Source organism: Podarcis pityusensis (genome assembly GCF_964106645.2).
Source record: "Podarcis pityusensis genome assembly, chromosome: 2".
NCBI classification, from domain to species: domain Eukaryota; kingdom Metazoa; phylum Chordata; class Lepidosauria; order Squamata; family Lacertidae; genus Podarcis; species Podarcis pityusensis.
The window spans coordinates 81197950-81219647 of record NC_138029.1 but is presented as its reverse complement, the minus strand read 5'-3'; the positions used below and the strand labels follow the sequence as shown (position 1 = coordinate 81219647).

At 41.5% G+C, this 21698-nt stretch overlaps 1 protein-coding gene across 2 annotated transcripts in view; it reads left to right on the top strand.

Annotated features, from left to right (window-relative positions):
* Positions 1–20731, top strand: part of PHF2 (PHD finger protein 2) — a 121199-nt gene extending 100468 nt beyond the window's left edge. For both annotated transcript variants that reach the window (XM_080996728.1, XM_080996729.1), the window contains exons 12-22: positions 456–869; positions 1844–1963; positions 3509–3627; positions 6873–7051; positions 8305–8378; positions 9185–9342; positions 14142–14416; positions 16923–17018; positions 17530–17639; positions 18319–18580; positions 19918–20731. In XM_080996728.1, the coding sequence (XP_080852854.1) occupies positions 456–869; positions 1844–1963; positions 3509–3627; positions 6873–7051; positions 8305–8378; positions 9185–9342; positions 14142–14416; positions 16923–17018; positions 17530–17639; positions 18319–18580; positions 19918–20006 (1896 nt within the window). In that variant the 3' untranslated portion in view covers positions 20007–20731. The remainder of the gene's footprint in view (positions 1–455; positions 870–1843; positions 1964–3508; positions 3628–6872; positions 7052–8304; positions 8379–9184; positions 9343–14141; positions 14417–16922; positions 17019–17529; positions 17640–18318; positions 18581–19917) is intronic.
* Positions 20732–21698: the final 967 nt, after the last annotated feature.

Sequence of the window (21698 nt, the reverse complement as noted above, 5' to 3'; positions counted from 1 at the left end):
CAATTATCCCCTTTTCACACAAACATATTTAAAAGGCCATAGAATATTAATCAGCCAAAGGCCTGGTTGAAGAGGAATGTTTTTACCTGGCACCTAAAATATATGATGAAGGTGCCAGGAGAACTTCCCTGGGGAGAGCATTCCACAAACAGGGAGCTGCTGCAGAGAAGGGCCATTTTTGTGTTGCCGCCCTCTGGACCTCACATGGAGGAGTTATATACAAAGAAGGGCCTCAGATAATTTATATGGTTTATATTGTGTTTCCTGGAGTAGTGGGAGATGAAGCCAGAGGGCTAGCAAACTTTTGCCTTTGTAACATGCAAACTGGGCCACACCACAGCCTCAGACCCCCCTAGATTGTCAGGAATACAATCAATACTCTGTAGAGATCAAGTATCCTTTTTTTTAAAAAAAAAAGCAGGCTCTGAGCATGTTTGTGTTTCTCTTTCCCTCAGAATGCCTTGAAAGTCAACAAACCTGAAGTGGGTGCCAATGTGAATGTCGAAGAGGTCAGCCCTGTGGAGAAAGAAGAAATCCCATCACCTGCACCACTGACGCCACCACCGCCTCCACCACCGCCATCGCCACCGTCGCCGCCACCACCGGTTGAAAAAGTCCCTAAGAAAAAGGCCCAAAAAGCAACAAAAACACCCAAGCCACCCAAACTAGCCAAACCACCCAAACCACCCAAACCCCCTAAGCCACCCAAGCCGCCCAAACCCCCCAAGGTGCCAAAAGTAAAAGGGGAAGGGAAGAAAAAAGGCAAGAAAGCAAAGGAAGTGCCGCCCCCTGCAATTCCGAACTTGGACCTTCTGGAAGCCCACACAAAAGAGGCCCTGACAAAGATTGAAACACCAAAGAAGGGAAAGGTGAGTAGGGTTGTTCTAGCTGTTGAAAAGGGGGTGGCTTAAGGAAGTGTATTGCATTATATGAAGGGAGGTCACAAGTGGTACACATGCAGGGAGCAGCAGCAGCAGTGTTGCCCTTGAGGTATTGTGGGTCCCTAACAACCACCTCTGATGTCCATGTGTTGAGCATGGAAGTCTGAGCCAAGGAAGCTTGTGCATGTAGTCTTCTGTGGGAGTTGGGACCCTGACTCTGCAAGTTTCCAGCTCCTATAGAGGCCTACGTCATGGACTTGCCTGGTTCATCCAAGTTGCAAGAAGGGGGTTTGAATCATACTCTGATATTCCAGACTTTGTAGATGATTTGGTTGTTGTTTTTTGTTTTTACTTTACACAAAGGATGGTTGTATGAAAGGCTCTTTCAAGGTTTTAACTCCTTAGCTAAGGGAGCTGGTAATTTTGAGTGTCTGAATATTGGTGAAAAACTGATGCTGTTCGTTGTGAAATCTTCCAAATGTTCCATATGAGTTCTACAGCATTATGTTGCTGTTGTCAATGACAATATTATCATCCTCATTATTATTATTATTATTATTATTATTATTAGTGTTGTGTAAGTTAGTTCATAACCTGACAAATACTTAAAACAAGGGAAGACAGCATTAACACCTGACAGGGAGCTGCCTTTATACAGAATGTGGTTTAAGAAACCTATAATAAGCAGGCAGATCAGCACATTGTTTTTATTACATTGTTCTTCACATTATATTCATAATAGAGGGAAATGATTTTCTGTTTCCTCTAGGCTTAGCATTTGATGCTTCAACTGTCTTGTCAAAATAAATTAATTCCAGGCAGATCTTAAGTGTTAGTTCTCTAAAAATTCACACTGGCCAAATTGGCGTGTGGTTATTAACAAGAAACAACATGTTTTGATATCTTTGTATTGGGATCATCTCCTGATTTGTTTGTTGGTTCTGTTTGCTTATTTGTGTCAGGCTGCCAAGAATACTTTGAGTACCCCTGAGAAAGAACCCGCCGAGAAGCAAAATGAGGTCGAAAAGTTTGAAATCCGAGAACAAAATAAGACCAAAACGGAAGCAAAATGGAAATATAAGGTATGAGTTTCCTTACCTTGTGCTTCTACAAATGTTTCGATGTAATCTTGGGAAGTAAGAAATAGGGTTGTGCTGAAAGTTTGCACAAGTTTTGGCACAAAGCAGAAATAGTCTATGAAAACGTTCCTTGCTCTCTTTTTTTGTTGAAGGTTTATGTAAAGGGGCAGGTTCTTCCACATCTTTTTATTTAAAAAGCAAATTAAGTAGGGTATTTTTGTTGTTGAAAATGATGCTCGCCAATCAGGAATGATGCCATCAGGTCAGATTTAGATATGTGATCACAGGCCCCTCCATATGTCCTTTTTACAGGGCATTCATTGTTATTTTTGAAGGTATCAGAGTAGTTATACATGATCCCACTTTCAATATTGCTTGTGTCTGCAACAGTTTCAGGATGGACCTCCAGCTTCATTTCCAATTAGTGCATGTCCCCTAACTTTCTGCTGAAACCCTGTAACTTTTTATACCACAAATATTCTGAGTTGTGGTGCTTTGTTTTGCTTTGTGAGTGTGCGCACCACTTTTCTCGTGCTACAGTGCATGAGTGTCCCTTCTGACAGCAATAGTGTGATAGCATTGAGGAAACATCACAGAACTAATAAAACAGAATAGATATGTCCGCAAAAACAAACAAAAACCCACCAGTCTGGGGGGCCAGTTATAGAATGAGGTCAAGTCTTCCTCTATCTCAGTTCCTCCATTTCCATCACTATTTGGAGCTTGTAAATCTCTGAAGAATTGCTTGCAGCAGGCAAATGTATTTTTTTTTGGGGGGGGGAATCTTTCAATTTAAGCTTAGCCATATAATAACTGAATGGTCCAAGAAAGGATATCACAATGTATTTTTAGTAGAGATACCCTGGTACAGTTAGGATACAATGAACTTAAATGCATGTAATTCCATTTCAGACTGTGTCTGATCAGTGATGTAGAGGTTTCAGGTGTAGCAATGTAGAAAATGATTTTTTTTTACCAATGTAGCTTCAGTGGCACTGAATGTGATGTTAGCATGGTAACTCAGTTCACTGTGGAAGGCCTAAGGTCTAGTTGTCAACCCATTAGCCCTGTGCCCTCAGGCTTTCGCCGGAATAAAAATATAAGGCAAATGTTACTTTCTTGCCACCCCCTGAAATACCTTCTTACTTAGTCCTGTAGCCTAGCACTAACCTCAGCGTTTAACTGTGCATTGGACTGCCACTAAACCAGTTTCTAGGGCTCAAGAGAACTGCTGTTCTTCCTTTCCAAAAATTCATGGTGATTTTGCAGGAGCTAAGATTGGTGGCTGCAGCAGCACCTTCACTGCTGTGTCACTGCTCTGTTTTGCTATTTGCATTAGGCACAGCATTTCTTCCAGATGATCCTGCAAACATGTTTTCACATTGTAGCAGATTATACGATTGGGAGGGGTCTTGTGACCTTGACCTGTGGGTGCATGTTATGCTCGTATAGGTTTTTCTGGGTCTGCTCAAAGCACATTATAAGCCCCCAAAATAGAATAAAGCAAACCTCTCACGGTTAAAATAAGACTGTTCCTGTCCTTTTCAGAATAGCAAACCTGATTCATTACTGAAAATGGAAGAAGAGCACAAACTGGAGAAGACACCGTTATCAGGAAACAAGGACAATAAATTCATGTTTTCTTTCTCCAACAAGAAACTGCTGGGGTAGGTGCTATTTTGGCAATGAAAACTGACTAATAAAACAGATACGGGCCATAAGAAATCTTCCAAGCACTCCAACCTCATCTAAAGACTTTTACTTGCAATATGTGCTATTGTCATTTGGACTTATGCTCAAGCACACGTGCCAGAAGGGGGAAGCCATGTGTACTTCCTGAAGCATAGCTGAAGAAAAACAAAAATTTAGAAGGGGGCGAAATGTTTTATTTGCTCTTCTTAGTCCAGAGACAAAACCCTGGCATGGACACAGATACAAGACTTGAGCACAGAATGGCTGCCACAATTAATACCACAAGTCTGCTTTTCACAAACCTCTTTACACAATTGCTTGATGGTGCAAGAAAAGCACCCCCAGGAAATGTTTAGTAATTCTCCCATTCCATTGGGGAAGTGTCCTCATTGCTGTTGAATTCACATGACTTTATAGTGTGTGGTGACCCTAGGGAAAGCTTTTGAGAAGCCTGTGGTTGGTGATCCCCAATCTGTGGCAGGCCATATGTGTCACAACATGCAGAATTTGGCTATCAGAACATGCCGGGAAATGCCAGACAAGCAAACACTGAAGTCAAAATCCTGGGCATAGTGGTGAGTGCACATGGCTGGCCAGCCACAAACTAGAGGGCCATTGTACATAGACTTCCCAAGGCAAGTAGTAGAATGGCAATGCTAATCTTATCTCCGCTACAGATCAGGATGGAGAGGGGGATGGGTGAAATGGTGGCAAGGTTGGCATGGTCACATGCACTGGATTGACTCTGCTGGTGCATTTGCACTGCACTGACCTTGCTGCCACTTTGGCCCTGCCCCTCTCCATCGTGGTATTCAGCAGCAACATGGGTGGGCAGAGGTCAGGTGAGAATATAGGGCAGCCTGCTTCATCAGGCCAGTGGCCTAGCTCATCCAGCATCCTGTTTTCACAGTGGCCAACCTGGTGCCTCTGTTCTCTTGCGTTTTCTAGCAACTGGTATTCAGAAGCATACTGCCCTCGACCATGGAGGCAGTACATAGCCATCAGTGTTAGTAGCCGCTGATAGCCTGCCATCTGCTACTGCCAAAGGCCATCCATACCCAGGAGTTATTGTGGACGGGCCCTTATTTCTTGATAACCTAGTCCAGAGGTGGCTAACCCATGGATTTCTAGATGGTGTTGGATTGCAAACCTCATGCTTCCTGAACCGATGGGCATTGGATTTCAGCAACAACTGAGGGCCGCAGGCCACCCACTCCTAATTTAGTTCCCTACCTCTATCTTCCAATTGTCTTCACATAATTTTTACCTCTCTTCTGAATGTTCCATCTTTCCACACCTTATTCTAGCAATCACCTGTAGGGAAGCCAGACTTATGTGTTAATCAATCTAACATTAATACAATAAGGAATGTGGGAACATCCTGGATGCCTGCATTGCCTTGGTATCATCTTTGAGCATAAACCTGTAGTCCTTATTTAAGCACCCTTCTGGAGTCATAAGTAGACCAGATTCTAGGAAACCTTAACCCTCTGCAACTGCTTTCATCAAAATTATAGGTATTATGAATAACAGTTCAATTTAGCCTCCACAAAGGCTATTATGTCATGTTGTGCCTTGACAACGAAGATAAACGAGTCATTTTTTTCCTACCTTTGATCTGAACACTTTGAATCAAATCAGGTATTGCCTCTCATTAGGCATCACTTCTCTTTTTAAGAAGGAAGCAGTTTTCCATGCTTTTAACTACTGTTCAGTTGGCAGGGTCTGAATTGACCTTGGCTGACAAGTTGACAATAGAGGGACTTGTTTGATAATGGCATCTCTCTTTTACATGTATATGACTCTTTTTTTGCACTGATTTCTGCTTTTATTGCTCACAGTAATTGTATAGTCCATTTATTTAAAGCAAAATATGCATGCCTACTTAAATCAGAGCTTTTATGCATGAGTGTATATAGTCAATCAGATTTTTGTTATGAACATAGAATATCTAAAGGCTTTTTCAGGCTTTAAAAGTCAATAGAAATATGTCAGTTTCCAGCAACTGAACAGCTAGGCTTATGATTTTGTAGAAATATCAGTCTATACTAGGAGTTATTATCACATATTAATGTCCACGGTTCAGTACTTCTTTTTATCACTTGGTTTTCCTGTGGCTGCTCAGTGTGATGAAGACGGGTATCTCTTCTGAGGACACAAGTTACCAGCATGTTCCACTGAGCAGGCTTTCTCAAAGTGCATTGGGCAGCTCACCGACATTTCAAGGTGGCTTATTCAGTCGTCCTGAATGGATGAATTGTTTCCTAAGCCTTTGTGTAGAATAACCCCAGTTATACTGCTAATAGATGAGGAAAAAATGATCACATATTATTTCTTTGATGGCATGAACTGACATTGAAAAATACATTGCCTGGCTTACGTGTGCACGCATACATGATTCCAACACGTTGACTATGCATGCACTAGGAGCATAATATTTCAGAATTTTTATTTACTGAACCAGATTGAATGGAGGGTCTTTGTATGCATCAATAAATTTATATCTAGTGCAAATGAAAAAGGTGGTGATTGCTGACAGTGTTAAGAATCTGAATATTTGTGACAGGCAAGCAAGTGAATGTAGGACCCCCACTGCCCCCAAACGCAAAAAAGAAAAGAAAAAAAGGCCAGGGATGTCAGCTGTTACTGTTAACTGTTGTCAATCTGAAGTTTTAGACTTTGGAATATATGTCTTGATGAATGCTGAAACTCATATGTGAATGTGACAGCCCCATTAAAAGAACAGTTTCAGGTTAAGAACGGACCTCTGGAACAAATTAAGTTTGTAACCAGAGGTACCACTGTAATTAGAAGGTAAGTGCTAGGCCTGTTTTGTGAGGTATGTTCTATGACAGGCATCCCCAACCTGTGGCCCTCCAGATGTTTTGGCCTACAACTCCCATGATCCCTAGCTAACAGGACCAGTGGTCAGGGATGATGGGAATTGTAGTCGAAAACATCTGGAGGGCTGAAGGTTGGGGGTGCCTGTTCTATGAGTTCTGATCATTGGAGGTTTGTGGTATGCGTTGACCTCTTCATATATTATTATTATTATTATTATTATTATTATTATTATTATTATTAGACTAAATGGCGTCAGTTTTGAACTTATGTGCTTGACATTTCCTATACACAGAAAAAGTGATATTTTGATGGTATTTTTGATACATAACATGTCAGAATGTTATCCTTTCCAATTTCATCTCTCTTGTTAAACTAGCTCAAAGGGAGTGAAAACTCAGATGAATCCTGGTATATTTGGATCATTGCAAAATTTCAAAGAAGATAAAGCAAAACCTGTGAAAGATGAATATGAATATGTCTCAGATGATGGAGAGTTGAAAATTGACGAATTTCCAATTAGAAGAAAGAAAAACACCACCAAACGAGATTTGCCCTGTAAGTTTGCTGCTGCTTTTGTGCAAGTGCTTGATTCCCTCCCCCTCTTTCTTTTTCCTTTCTCTTCCTGTGACGAGGCTGCATTTTAATGTTTTAATGTTGTATTTTAATCTTGTTTTTTAAGTTGTATTCATTCAACTTGTTTTTTTTATTGGTTGTTAGCCGCCCTGAGCCCGCCCTTGGCTGGGGAGGGCAGGGTATAAATAAAATTTATTATTATTGTTATTATTAAGCAAATGAATGTGCCATCCCACTGTAGCAAGAGGAGCATGTTGGTCATAGGCCTGGGGAGGAAAGGGTGCAGCACTGGCTCCCCATTCAGAGCGACGATTGGTTTTCACATACGACCGAGGGCAGAGGAGCCACCTCCTTCACCAACGCCACAGGGGCGTGTTGGTCAGTAAATCACACCATTCAAAGCTGAAGTTAACTCTTTATTAGCAAAGACATGATCTCCACAGACTTGGCCTCATGAGCACAGCAGCTCATTCCCTGTGGAACCTACTCTATGAAATCAGTTGGTGAGACTAAATAGCCTCACCTCCGCACAGCTGTCCATGCCTCCTCCTCTCCAGGGTTTTCCCCAAGCAATTGGAGGCTCTGTCTCTGTGCAGCCAATCTCTCTTCTGCCCTTTTCATGCCTCTCTTGGTTCTGAGAGAAGCTGGGCAGGGGCAGCTGGTCATAGGAGTGGGGCAAGACACCTGTGACTCTTCACCAGCCCGACTCATCTCTGCCTCTTGGCCTCCCTCCTCGCCTGCTTCAGCTTCTGTCTCTGATTCTACCACAAACTGTCCCAGCTCACTAAGCCCTGTTGCCTCTTCAGCTTCAGGTGCCTCCTCTTCCCACTCTTCTCCCTCTGACCACTCACTGTTGTCCCACCGCCTTTCCCGGGCTCTGAGCCTTCTTCCCTTGGGGGTTCCCAGCAGGTTCCTCCCACCATTCTTTTGTGTCCAGCCAGTCCATGACAACCAGGTCACTGGGAGTGTCTTTGCTTGCATAGTCAACAATGCTGTTGTTTTGAAAAATCAATGTGAGGTTCTCTTTAATCCCTTTCTCTCTTTATATTTTGGGTACTAAAAATGGCATCGATGTGTGGCTTTCTGCCACACACAGAAATGAATTAAGATGAAGAACATTATTAGCAAAACTATATTTTTTTTAAAAAAAGATCTAATTAAAATCTATCTCTATATATAATACTGTGCTTTTTTCATTTTGAAAAACTAAATTCTGTCTTTCAATTTCTTCCTAGTTTTATCAGATAAAAAGGAAACTGCACAACACCCCCCCGTTAAGAAGCCAAAGGTGGAATCAGTATTGTACAAGGTATTCTGGTGTTATACTCTTCCATAATAGGGACTTATGCAGGATAAATAACATTGTAGATGTCCATTAATGACTTGATCTTGCATAGTGACAAGAAACAGCCCTTTGCCAAACCAACACCTACTATTTGTATAGCAGAACTGAGTGCCTCTCTGTATTTATTACTTGACTATAGGGGTTCTGAGAAATCACCCTTAACCTTTGTATAGGAAGAATCAGCATTGTCTCTCTGGTTCATTTAGCATCCATCCTGGATTAGTTTAGCAGTAGAGCACATTCTTTCAAGCAGAGGTGATGCATTCAGTCTCCAGGTCTGTCTGAAAACCTAGATAGCTATTGCCAGTCAGTGTTCGTGTTCCATTTTTAGCCAGACTATAGTTTGCACTCACTTTGCTCCTCCCTGGTCCTTCTAACCAAGAACAAACCTTGGTTACAAAGAACTTAACCATGAGACTGGCTTTGGATGACACGCTAAACCAAATCTTGGTTTAGCTGCCATATCATGCTGAGCTAAATGGACCAGGGAGAAAGCAGCTGCAGTCTCCTCTCTGGGAGCCCATACATGCATGCTCAACCATGGTTTGGCTTAGCAGTCTGTGTGGATGCAGCCATAGTGGGCAACCCTGAGCTAAATATAGCAATAGTCTAACTTCATAGAAGGTGATTTCTTATGCTCCTAGATTATAAATACAATGATATGCTTGCATTAGACCAGAAAATAAACATTTAATTTAGGGCTTACTACTGACTAGCATAATCCCTGGCATCCCTTTGAAAAAGAAAATCTGTTTTGGCAACTTCTACAGAGTGATGACTCCTCAGATGAAGACTCACTTCATATTGACACAGATGCCAAGCCAGGGCGCAATTCTAAAGTGAAGAAAGAGACTGGAAGCTCAGCAGGCATTCTTGACCTATTGCAGGCAAGCAAGGAAGTTGGGGGTTTAGAGTACAACACCAACAGGTAGGCGTAAGCGAGTGTGGATACCTATTTTTAAATAATGCAGTTAATATTTCATATATATGGATGCACATTGGCCAGAATTTTCTATTACAATAAGCCTTTTCTATTTCACTGCGTTCTCCACCCCCACCCCCCGGTCTCAAACCCCAGAGGCAGGCAGCTGCAGAATGTGTTTGTAACACAATTATAAAATTTGAAGATTTCCTATTAAAAATGCTGAAAATCCACCTAAGTGATAACAATAAAGAAGGTTGTTTATTTTAAAAGAACTGGCTCAATTAAGAGGGAAATGAGAACAGTTTAATTTATGCAACAAAATGTCTTTTATTCCTCTGCTCATTTCCCTAATTGTTGGTTCTTTGGAAGGAGATACTAGAGAAAACCGCCTTTAGAAGCCAAGGAAGAAAACAACAAATGGTTTTGAAAACTAATTTCTCTAAAGGGCAGCAAAAATGGGCCTCCTATGGGATTTACTAGGGGTCTTGCTCATGTGCCACCAGCTCTATCTTGCTGTAAGCATTTGAAATAACACCCACCGTAAGTGTAAAAATCAAAGTTTGGTGTTAATAAAAAACTTTTCAGAATAGTTTTTTAAAAATAAAATTTAAAAATAGGTATGCATGAAACCAGAAAGCAGTGGTTATACATGAACCATGAAAGCATGAGAAAAGGTTATAGAAATAGACCCATAACATTTGTACTCAAGCTGTACTCAGTCTCATTTATTTATTTCCCTAGGACTGTTCACAGTTCCAAATCTGAGCTTGTTACAGGAGCCATTTCTGCATACAGCCATTGCCGCTGTTGTAACAAATTAAAACCACTTGTGGCACCTTAAAGACTAACAGATTTATTATGGCATAAGCTTCCATGAACTACAGTCCATTTCAGATGCATGAAGTATTATCTTGAGTGTATCCACAAAAGCTATTGTCACAATGAATTTGTTAGTATTTAAGGTGCCACAAAACTCTTCCCTTTTTGTTTCAGAAGGCTAACACAGCTACTCCTCTGGAAGGTATTTAAATAGGAATAATAGGAAAGGGTGCTATCCAACATCACAGGAGTGGACTTCCTGTCACCTTGTAGAACGTCCCCTTCTTCCCCGTCCAAGGCCTACTTACCATGTCAATGCATACCCCTCCCCCTCAAACACACACATCTAAATTTATTTAATTGGAACTGGTCTTAATCTAAAATGGCCCTCAGTATTTTTGAACCAGTGCATTCAAAGACTTGTGGTTTCGAAAGCAGATTCCACACATCACTAAGGATCATGGGTGAGGTATTTCACTGTGTATTGTAGGTAGCTTGCCAGAAATGTGTCCTATCAATTTTGCTTTTATAGACGCAGCTAGATCCTGGTTGTGTGCACCTAATTTCCAGATTTCCTGTTTTCGTCTTAACTTTCCTTCTGTCTTTTTAAAGCAAAAATTAAATTGTGTGGACCTTAGTCTCTGTCACTCCCTGATTGTGAAGCTGCTGCTGGATGAATAAATGTGTCAGGACAGAGGGCTGCTTTGATCTTCTCTACAGTCTTTGCATTGTTATTTTTATTTGCTGTATTGGATGTCTAGTCAATGTTGAATGAGAACTGCCAGAATCAGCTCCATATCTGAGTAGCCCCTGGGTAAATTTACCTCTAATGAGCACCCATATTTGTTGGTTGAACCCCTCAAGCTAACTTGGTGGGAACAAGCATGAGCACTCTGACCTACATGAGGCAGCAGGAGACTGAATCTTGCCACACTGTGGGCATGGAATTCTGAAGCTATTCTAGGTCCAGAGCATTCTGGGAATCAACATGGCAGCCAGATGTATCTATTCAGCTTTGCCCAGAGTATCATTTATGGTTGGGAAATGTGATGCAACATTCACTTTTAACCATTTGTGAGGATGCAACACGGTGTAAAGTTTTCAGACATCTTTGTTAGTAATGCATCCAAGTTACTGGGGAATCTGTACACAATCTTGTTGAATAATTTGGATCAAGGCAGACAGTTTCAAGTAACTGTGCTTATTTGTTAATTTGTTAGTCATAAACAAAATTGTCTCGGCACCATAGCAGAAGCAAGCTAGTGTTCCATCTACATAACCCTTGATTCAGCAAATATTGACAAACAAATGGGCTTTGTCCAGAGGAAAAATGGGATATGCTGTATTGTTTTACTGATTGATAGCTGATTACCATTTATAATGTACTGGAATTTACATTATAATTGCATTTTCTTAGAAAGAAACCTTTTGTAATTTCAGATTGAATCAGATTTTTAAATGATCTGCCTCTTCAAGAGGTGCAAGTCAGGCAGAAATTCAATAGGTGAGAGCCACAAAGTAGCAAAGAACTAGCCCTGTAACCAAGAGCAGGGATCAAGGGAAATGTCCCAGATGAAGCTGGCTGCAAGCTACAGTGGAATTGGTGGAATTTTCCCTTCTGGGTATCACTCATAGGAACAGGAGTAAAACATTAATATTTTCAGTGTAATGTTAAATCACAGTTCAAAGCTGCCATTCAGCCAGGGAATGATGTAAAGCATTTGGCACCAGCCACACACATGCACTCCATTTAAAGAAGCTCTCATTCATATTTTTTCAAATTATGCTTTCATATTACTAGTATTATTATTTATTATGTTTTTTTAAAAATAGCAATAATCACTAAAACTACAGAAAGGGGATGTGACTTTCCAGACTTTAATAATTGCTTCCTGTTTCGTATTTCACTTAGAGCAGATCCAGAATTACTAAGCTGCAAATGTGCCTAATGAAAAACACATTGGGCACAATCCAGTGTCAACATCTCCTGTGCAAACCTGATTGATTTTAAAGGAAGTTGCTCACGAGCAGGGCGACAGAACACTAAGCCAAATGCCAAAAACGACAGGATGCTAAATGGAAGGACGCAAATCTTCTTCTGTGCAAGCTCCATTCGCATGAATGGGGTTTGCTCAGAAGATTGCTACCCGGCCAATTTTACCTTAACCTTTTGCTGCTTTAAAAGCTTGTTAAACAATCAGTCTGTGGCTTGTTTTTCTTCTCCTCTGCGCACCCCCACCCCCCACTCCGAGCCACTGGTTTTGATCAGATCCCACAATTTATTTGCTATCGCTTGCTTTGCTTTAGGCAGTTCCTCTCTAATTTGCCCATTTGGCAGGCAGCGTTTGATGGTCCATTTCCACTGTGTCTCGGGTTCAAGGTTTTAAGAAAGCAAGCAAATGTCTTAAGTGCTTACAGAGTTGATAATTGCTAAAACCAGGTTTGCTCATTTTCTGGATAGAGCTGTGAGCAGGACCAGTTGCGGCATGCTTTGCTGAGCGTATTCTCGTCTTGCTATATCTGGAATACCAAGTAGTACAAAAGTGGACTGAGTTAGCCTCCCAGCACATCAGATGTAACATAAAACAGCAGCTCCCCTGCATTTAGTACATCCAAGAAAAGGCTGATGGGAATGTTAGGCTCTGCCTTCGCTGCCCACCCCCCTTTAAAACCATTTCCATGACAATGGAAGGCAGGTCTCCACTGACTCCTCCACTTTCAATGTTTAAAGGCCACCCACCAAAAAACAAACTAAAAACAACTGCACAGGACTGACTGGCAAGTAGACACTTATGGCTAGCACTTCAAGCAGGCATCTTGGCTTACAAGAATTGTAAAGAGAATTCCTGCTTGAGATTGCAAGCTAAAACCTTTCCTCTCAGATACAGCAAGCCACATCTATCCACAATTTCTCTCCTGTAAGCTTTTTTTAGAGGAGGCAGCAGTGACTAGACAAAGCCAGAGCTGCTGTCACCAAAGCTTTCTGGAAAGTACCCAGAGTTTTTCATGTTTGTTGGTATTTTTGATGAATATTTTTGATTCACTTTTGCATGCTGCTTGGGGGTCTTTTGCTGGAGAGAGCGGTATATGAATTCTGTTAGGTAAAATAAATAAATTTGCTGACGCATCAAAGCATATATTGCTAAAACATCAATTGCTGACATATCACACTGCTTTTTTTGTAGAGCGAGTGAGACAATGACCCGCAATTCTGAATTGAACCACACATGTGAAAAATCTAATACTGTAAAATAAGTTGTTTTTTAATAATATTTTTATTAATTTTCAATTATTAAAAAATCCAATAACAGCCACATTTTATCAATATCAAATTACAATTCCCATCCAAATATAGGTCACTTATACAGCCAATTATACATTTTGAGTGACTTCCCATGTGCTGGGTTTCAGGGTGCAAAGTTCTTATGTCTTTCTGCTTCCGAAATCTTAGTTAATCCAATTGCATTCAGTCCTGATCTTAGTCCCTTAGCAACAGCTACAGATTTCCTGACCTCCATTCGTGTTGAGATATTTACTAAAAAATAAAAAATCCCCGCAAGATATTTCATCTCAATTGCACCTTGAATCTTTTGGGTGATTACCAGTGTAGACTGGTTGAAATAAAAAAATGTAAAGTCTATTGATTTCAGTTGGCCTACTTTAAATATGAATTAACCAGGCAACCCCCTTTATATTTAAATATATTCATGTCAAGGTCTCTGTTAGAATGTCCAGGGAAATGATATTCTCCCCTACCTGCTATGTCTCCATCATAATGCAGTTTGAGTCTGCCCATTCTCTTACATAAGGTGATGTCTTGTCTGTACAATGCAAATGGCCACAGTGTCGTTGACAAGTGTACCCCATGACACTGAAGGGCATGTCACATATGTAATATTGGGCACCCCCTCTTTATTCTGTACTTGTATTTACTCTGAGTTGAAAGCTTTCTTTCTCCCACCCTCCTCCTTTCCCCCCCTCAGTCAGCCACCTGCATCTCCCAGCACACAGGAAGCGATCCAAGGGATGTTGTCGATGGCAAACCTGCCTACAGATTCTTGCCTACAGCCTTCGTGGGGCCCCAACCAAGCAAAGAATAATTCCACATCTGCCCCAAACGCCAAAAAAACTGGAAGTAGCAACAACAAAAATGCAGGGAAAAGGTTGCCGAAAAAGAGTGCAAAAAACAACATTGACATTGAAGATTATGACGAAGACCAGGATCACTTAGACGCCTGCTTTAAAGATTCTGATTACGGTATGGAATGTCTGCATCACTTTTCTCTCTCTCTCTCTAGGTGTGACCCTTTAAATATATGCATGCAGTGAAACACACGAAGGTGGCCGGTCCCTTCATGAAAGCAGTAACGCCACCAGTTGTTGTGGCAACAGATTCTGAGTCAGAGGCCTGAATGATTGCTGGAAGCCAGCCTTGTTTTATCTGCCTCGCAACATCTCCCTTAATTCCATTTGGTAATTTTGTCTGTGTGAGATAGGTATGGGAGTTCTTTTCAAATCTTACAAGGGAGATCTCAGGTCATGAGAGCCAGTGTGGTGTAGTGGTTAACAGCAGTGGACTCGTAATCTGGTGAACTGGGTTTGCTTCGCTGCTCCTCCACATGCAGCTGCTGGGTGACCTTGGGCCAGTCACACTTCTCTGAAGTCTCTCAGCCCCGCTCACCTCACAGAGTGTTTGTTGTGGGGGAGGAAGGGATAGGAGAATGTTAGCTGCTTTGAGACTCCTTAGGGTAGTGATAAAGCGGGATATCAAATCCAAACTCTTCTTCTTCTTCCTCTTCATGCCTACTATGCTTGCTATTCAGGCATTCAGCCTGGACGCAGAAGGGCAAAAGTGTGTTGGAGGATGGGGGCATGTATCCTGATGTCCCTGGACATGCCCCCTTCACCTCCCAATTAAGCCTCCTCTTAGCTGGGAACCCAGAGTGTTTAAGCACATCCATTAAGTGCCAGGTTTCTCCCCCACCATTAACTTCCTCTGCTTCCACTCCATGCTGCTTCATATGCTACTGCAATTTATTCATGTTTAAAAAGCAGTTTGTGATGCAACATGGGGAGGTGGCTGTTTGAAAAAGGGAGGAGGAAGAAGCCCTAGGCAGACATGCAGAGCTGTGCACCAACCTTTTCGGTGAGCAAGCAAACTCATTAATGGCGCTAACATTGCAATTTACCAGCCATTTACACAATCAACATAGCTTTGTTTCCCCCAGTGGGACTGCACTGCTAGAACATGCTTAGTGAAGTGTCGCCCTAAGACCGATAGATAGCCTAATAATTCAGCTTCCAAAAATATTAAGCCATACGTAAGATGTCTTTCACCCCTTTGGAAAGCACATAATTTCCCTCCGCTTTCGGCATTTGAGAGGCTAACAGCAAACAGATTGAAATCCTGTTGTAGCTCAATGAAAGCTAGACTCTCTTCTGAATTGAAGAAGCTGTATTTCTTTGACAAAACATAAGCACACATTACGATGACGGTACCTGTAGGCATATCACTCTAGTTAAATTACTTTTAAATGATTGCAAAAGTATAATGTATAGACATGATCTAAAGATGTCATTCTGAAAGGAGAAGACCGATTTGGTGGGGTGGGGAGAGCTAATTACATATTTATGCTACCATTTAATAGGCTTGCTTTGTTGTAATATGGTTTGGTTCACTAAGGCTCCATTTGTCCTACATCTGGCCAGCACATTTTCAGTCGGTGGCTAAATTGATGCAATTGCTTTAAAATCATATCTCGCCATAGCAAAAAGAAATGAAATTTAAGTCCACATTTGAGATAGGTTTCTCAGTTTAAGTGGGCGTAATGCAAACAATGTAGCTGCCATTAGGCTAGAAGTTGCGGGTTCTCCGAAAGCAAAAGAGATGGAGGGTGTGGCAAATCTCAGATGTTTCCATAGAATAATTGGAGGTAGAGTAGCTGTGTCTCCAATAACCACATGTGTAGCTACTGCTACTACCACATGACTGCAGCTTACAGTGCATTCAATGTGTGTGAGCAACTGCCTCCACCCTGCCCATTCTTTGGGTACTTTTTAACGAGGCTAGGACTTTATAAACGGCTGCCAGAATCCTTCCTTAAGCATACAAGATGCACAGAACAAAGAACTGCTAATGGCTGTAGACGGGTTCAAGATACAGTAAGCCTGCAACTTATACGGGGTTTACGTTCCATGAATCACACCTAAAGCCAAAATTGCACATGAAACACATTTGGGTCAGTGGCAGGTGGGATTGCCAAAGCGTCTCCCCCCTCCCCCAGATGCCTGCCCCCTTTTAATTTTTTGTTAAACTGTTTGCCACAAGCACAAGGTAAGTTGTGCTTAAGTTGCAGCCTTCTGCATACAGAATTACTTCAGAACTCTGGAAAACAAATGCTTGGAAAAATTATTGATGTGCACAGTAGATCTGTAGGAATTGCTTAATAATGATAATAATTTGTATACTGCCCTTTATCCGTAGATCTCTGATGTGGAAGCTAAGGGCCACCTTCAATATATTCCTAATTCAGAGATGCTGACAAAGGAGTCTTGCTCCTGTAACTCAAACACTAGAATAGACCATGATGCAAAGCTAATATTTTTATCCTTCATGTTTAGAACTGAATTATTCCAGGTTTGATTCACCCACTCAAAGGCTATTGGCTCCTCCCATTTTATTTTATTTTTTACATATATGGCATGCTTACACTGTTGAATAGTGCCATACCAGAATCTCTTATGGTATTTGTTTTCTCTTTTAGTTTATCCCTCCCTTGAATCAGATGAAGATAATCCAGTATTCAAGTCTCGATCAAAGAAAAGGAAAAGTTCTGATGATGCACCATATAGCCCAACAGGTAATATTTATAATACTTTAAATCAAACATATACAGGAAAAATACGCTAAAATCCTTTTAATTCATCATTTACTGTACATACAGAGATTTCTAGGAAGCCCCAAAGTAAGTTATGCCATTCACTCATCTCTTTTGCTGACAATAAACCTAAAAATGGTCAGAGTTGCTGCAGTATTTCAAGGATGGATGTATATGGCTGATCCTGACTACCACATTCCTGGCAAGGTGCTGCTTAAATATGCTGCCCTTACCATACCTTGGGTCACAGCAAACAAAGAAAGGATTCCTCAGCAGCACTGAAATTTTGACTGGATTCCTATAATCAGACATGTAATTTTTGAGGAAATCTTTTGCACAGGTTTCTGGATCTGAGTGAGGTCACCTCAATTCAGCATTTGTACTTTATGTGTTCGACATAAAGCATGCTTAATTCTGTATTTGGTATGCTAGTGTATATATACAACTTCACATTGCTGTGTTTGTAACCTTTGTTTTTTGCTTCTGCATTTAGCAAGGGTTGGCCCGTCGGTACCTCGGCAAGACAGACCTGTCCGAGAAGGTACAAGAGTTGCCTCTATTGAAACAGGACTGGCGGCGGCAGCTGCTAAATTATCCCAGCAGGTGAGCTGACCAAAGAGGTTTCAAAAATAAATAAATCCCATGGACATCGGAGTAGACTGATTGGAATTCATGGCCATTAATTTCTATGGGTCAGCACTGAGTAAAACTTAATTGAATAGCACACCTAGAAATTCTGCCCTCTCCTTTTCCAACATGCTGTTCTGGGGAAATTCTCCCAGCCCTCCAGAGTGGATTTGAGGGAGTGCATGGAATGAGAAGGGGCAGAAGAAGCCTTGTTGCAGTAGCCAGAGTCTTTGTGCCACAATGGGTTAGTTGAATCTGGTTCCCAGTTTTTCATCATAGAATCATATAGTTGTAGATTTGGAAGGAACCCCAAATGTCGTGTAGTCCAACCCCCTGCAATGCAGGATTTGCAACTAAAGCATTTGTGACAGATGGCCATCCCATTTCTGTTTAAAAACCTCCAATGAAGGAGAGAGTCCACCACCTTCCAAGGGAGTCCGTTCCACTCTCAAACAGCTCTTACCATCAGAAAGTTCTTCCTGATATTTAGTCCGTATTTCCTTCCTTGTAATTTGAATCCTTTGGTTTGGGGCCTACCCTCTGGAGCTTGTAGGGCTGTGATGGCTATTTATGGAGTGTGGTGCCTGTAATGTACCAGTGCTAGCAATAACAGCTACCTTTTTGAAACTAATGGCCATCATATCATTTTTGAAAGGAGGAGCAGAAGGGCAAGAAGAAAAAGAACACCAAAAAGAAACTGTCGCCCAACAACACAAATAAAATCCCTCAGGAAAGCGGCTCTCCTGAACCCAAGCTGGAGTCCCACAGCAGTAGTTTAGCAGACCACGAGTATACAGCTGGTGCAAGCACGTTTGGGGTGGCCCAGGTCAACCGAGGTTCTCAACCAATGGCACCAGGAGTTTTCCTCACGCAACGGAGGCCCTCGTCGTCGTCACAGAATAATGCTGCCGCCAAAGGTAGTTTTCATCAGTTTATATTAGAAGTGGCAGATATTTTCATGAGCCGGCAGCATCATTTCCTTAATACATGCTTTGCTTTGTCATAATATGTGGTCTTGTATTGTTTTCAAACCAGTTCATGTAGCATTTGGTAAGTTGTGCTGGTATGCCTCAGTTCCCTACAGAAACCACAGGAAACCACACAACCAGTGTGTATCAAGGAAAACACACTGGTTGTATACACATGGAATGCCTGCTACTTTAGGAATGGTAGTTTTCAACTTTTAAGAAGCTAGCATACCAGTATACCTGAAGGAGCGTCTCCACCCCCATCATTCAGCCCAGACACTGAGGTCCAGTGCCAAGGGCCTTCTGGCAGTTCCCTCATTACAAGAAGCGAGGTTACAGGGAACCAGGCAGAGGGCCTTCTTGGTAGTGGCGCCCGCACTGTGGAACGCCCTCCCTTCAGACATCAAGGAAATAAACAACTAGCTGACTTTTAGAAGACATCTGAAGGCAGCCCTGTTTAAGGAAGTTTTTAATGTTTTTAAAGTTTTATCGCATTTTTTAATATTTTGTTGGGAGCAGCCCAGAGTGGCTGGGGAAACCCAGCCAGATGGGCAGGGTATAAATAATAAATTATCATTATCATTATTATAATTGTTTGTCTTCTGCGGTGCGGTAAATGTTTGATATGTTTGCCCTTAGACCAGGAGCAGCAAACTGTGAATACTCTGCGGATCCCTAAGCATGCTAATGCCTTTTGGCATCAGTCGTTGTGATGTTCGGGCAGAAGAAAGCTTTTGAAGCTCCCAAACGATCGACCAGGAGGGAGAGAACATGCCAGTCGAGCATGTGTCTCTGCCAGTTTGTTGTATGTTGTATGTTGCCATCCCAGCAGCAATCCCCTTCCCCTGTGCAGGAAAACAAGAGCCAAAGGAGAGAAAGAGAAAGGGGAAAGAGAAAGGCAAGCAGCATAATGTCTAACTTGACCTTCAGTTTGTGGGTTGCAACTTGTGGGTTGCTTTTTCCTTTTTCTGTTCAGATTAGTTTTTTAGCCTTGATGAAAAGATATTTGATATCAATTTTTGTGTTCTTTTGCAGATTTCAGCAAAATCTATTTAAAAAACAACAAAAAACACCCCAAAATTTAAACTCACCATAAGTCAACTAGATGGCCTTAGTCAGGCCGCCATTTTCCTAAATGTTTGATTTGCTTCTAGAATGTAGGGATGCAGCCAAATCCTTTCCAAACCAATCTTCGTTTGCATTTGCTTCATCTTTCTCCGTCATAAAACTTTCTTCGTAGACAGAGGTTTTGTGGTTTAATGTGTCCCCTTTTCTCACACTTGCAGGGAAACGTACAAAAAAAGGCATGGCCACAGCTAAGCAAAGGCTTGGGAAGATTTTGAAAATTCATCGGAACGGAAAACTTCTCCTCTAAAACTTAGCCCCAGCTGGGACTCTTATCAAAGTTCAGAATGTCCTGAGCTGACACTAACTCTTCTTCAACTCTTGAAGGACCTTCAGTCGTATTGTGCAACACCCGAGGGACAATACCAGTTAACTTTTTGCCACCACTTTAATAAATTCTTTTTAACTTTCAGCAGTTAAACATGTACAGAATACTGCTATAAATATTTTTTAATATAGATGTCCTTTCTCAAATTGCTGAGAGTGACTAGTTCGCAAAAAGTTAATACTCCAAGAAACTGAGGATCATTCCAGTTTTAGGAAAGTATCCCTTTAACTTGTTTATAAGTGAAGAAAAAGTGGTTGTTTTTAACAGTATGCACATTAATTTCAGTTATGTTTCATTTATCCAGCTGCACCAATTTTAGAGAGGTATCTGGTTAAGTGGCAGGAGATTAGAGTTTTGGTAAATTCCACCTTTGCTCAAATTAACTTACAGAGAGGGGGAAGAGATTTTTGCCATTACTGTGTGTGATATAATACATGCAAGACATAATATGCATAATGGAATACTTAGTTTTCTTTACCTGGCTCATGATAAGTATGTTTTGGTCAACGGAAGAACTAAAATTGCACTTCAGCACTACTAAGAACTTTCCCTATAACCGGGTATAGGACAAAAATGGATGAATTAATTTATTTTATGTGCAATGCTAGGTGACTGCCGGAACAATCCGGATCACAGACCTGATCCAATTGGGTTAATGATTAGGGTGTGTAGACGCAAAATGGGTTAATGCAGTTCTTTGAAAATCAGTGATAGTTATTCCATTAATTTCAGTTGGTGCTGGATTACAATCCTTCTCATTGATAGTTTTCCATCCCTCCCACCATTTTCTTATCTGTAAGTTTTATTTTTTTTAGCACCTCTTAGCATACTGTCTGTCCTTATTGTCTCTGCTTTCACCACCACAAGGCAATGTGTGATAGGAGTAGCCTTGTAAGACAAAGCAAAACACCCCAATAATAACAAAAACCAATGTGTACAGATGGGAGATTGTTACAAAATGATGGAATTGGCTCCTTAGCAATAAGACCTGAAAAGAACGGTTGTGTCTGGAGATTTTTTTTCACTCACCGCTGTTCTTGCTAAGGCTTGTTTACATGATCGTAGAAACAGAGGGGTTGCAGTTTTGTTTCTTTCAAGATATTGCTAGGTCAGGGTTTCTGTTTGGAAATTATGGCCGTTGTTTACCAGAGCAGAGAATTCCATGTTCAGGGCTGACTCTCTGTGACAACCTTGTGACAAAGTTGCCACTTGTGACAAAGTTGCCACTTCTGTGTGTCTAGGCCCCCGTCTCGAGGTGCTCATTCTTGAAATTGAGCACCATGCGGGAGGAACAGATGTCATGGCTCCTTCTGAATCCCAAAGACAGATGCTGCCCACAGCAAGTGAAATAGTCTCCTTATCTCCCCATTTCAATGGCTACTGGTGTGGCGGTGCAGGACTTGACCAAGTAGAAATGGCAAGTGTAACACAATATGTCCTCCTTACATTGCAAGCCTGTGCGTGTCAACTCTGAAGTAAGTCCCTTTGAGTTCAACTTGCTTACTCTTAAGTGGATATACAATAGCACCTTTAGTCAAGTATCTCCTCACCAGTGCTATGTTCTAGAAAAAGAGGTGGCTCCCTCGTTCTCTTAGAATGGCAATGGAACCCACC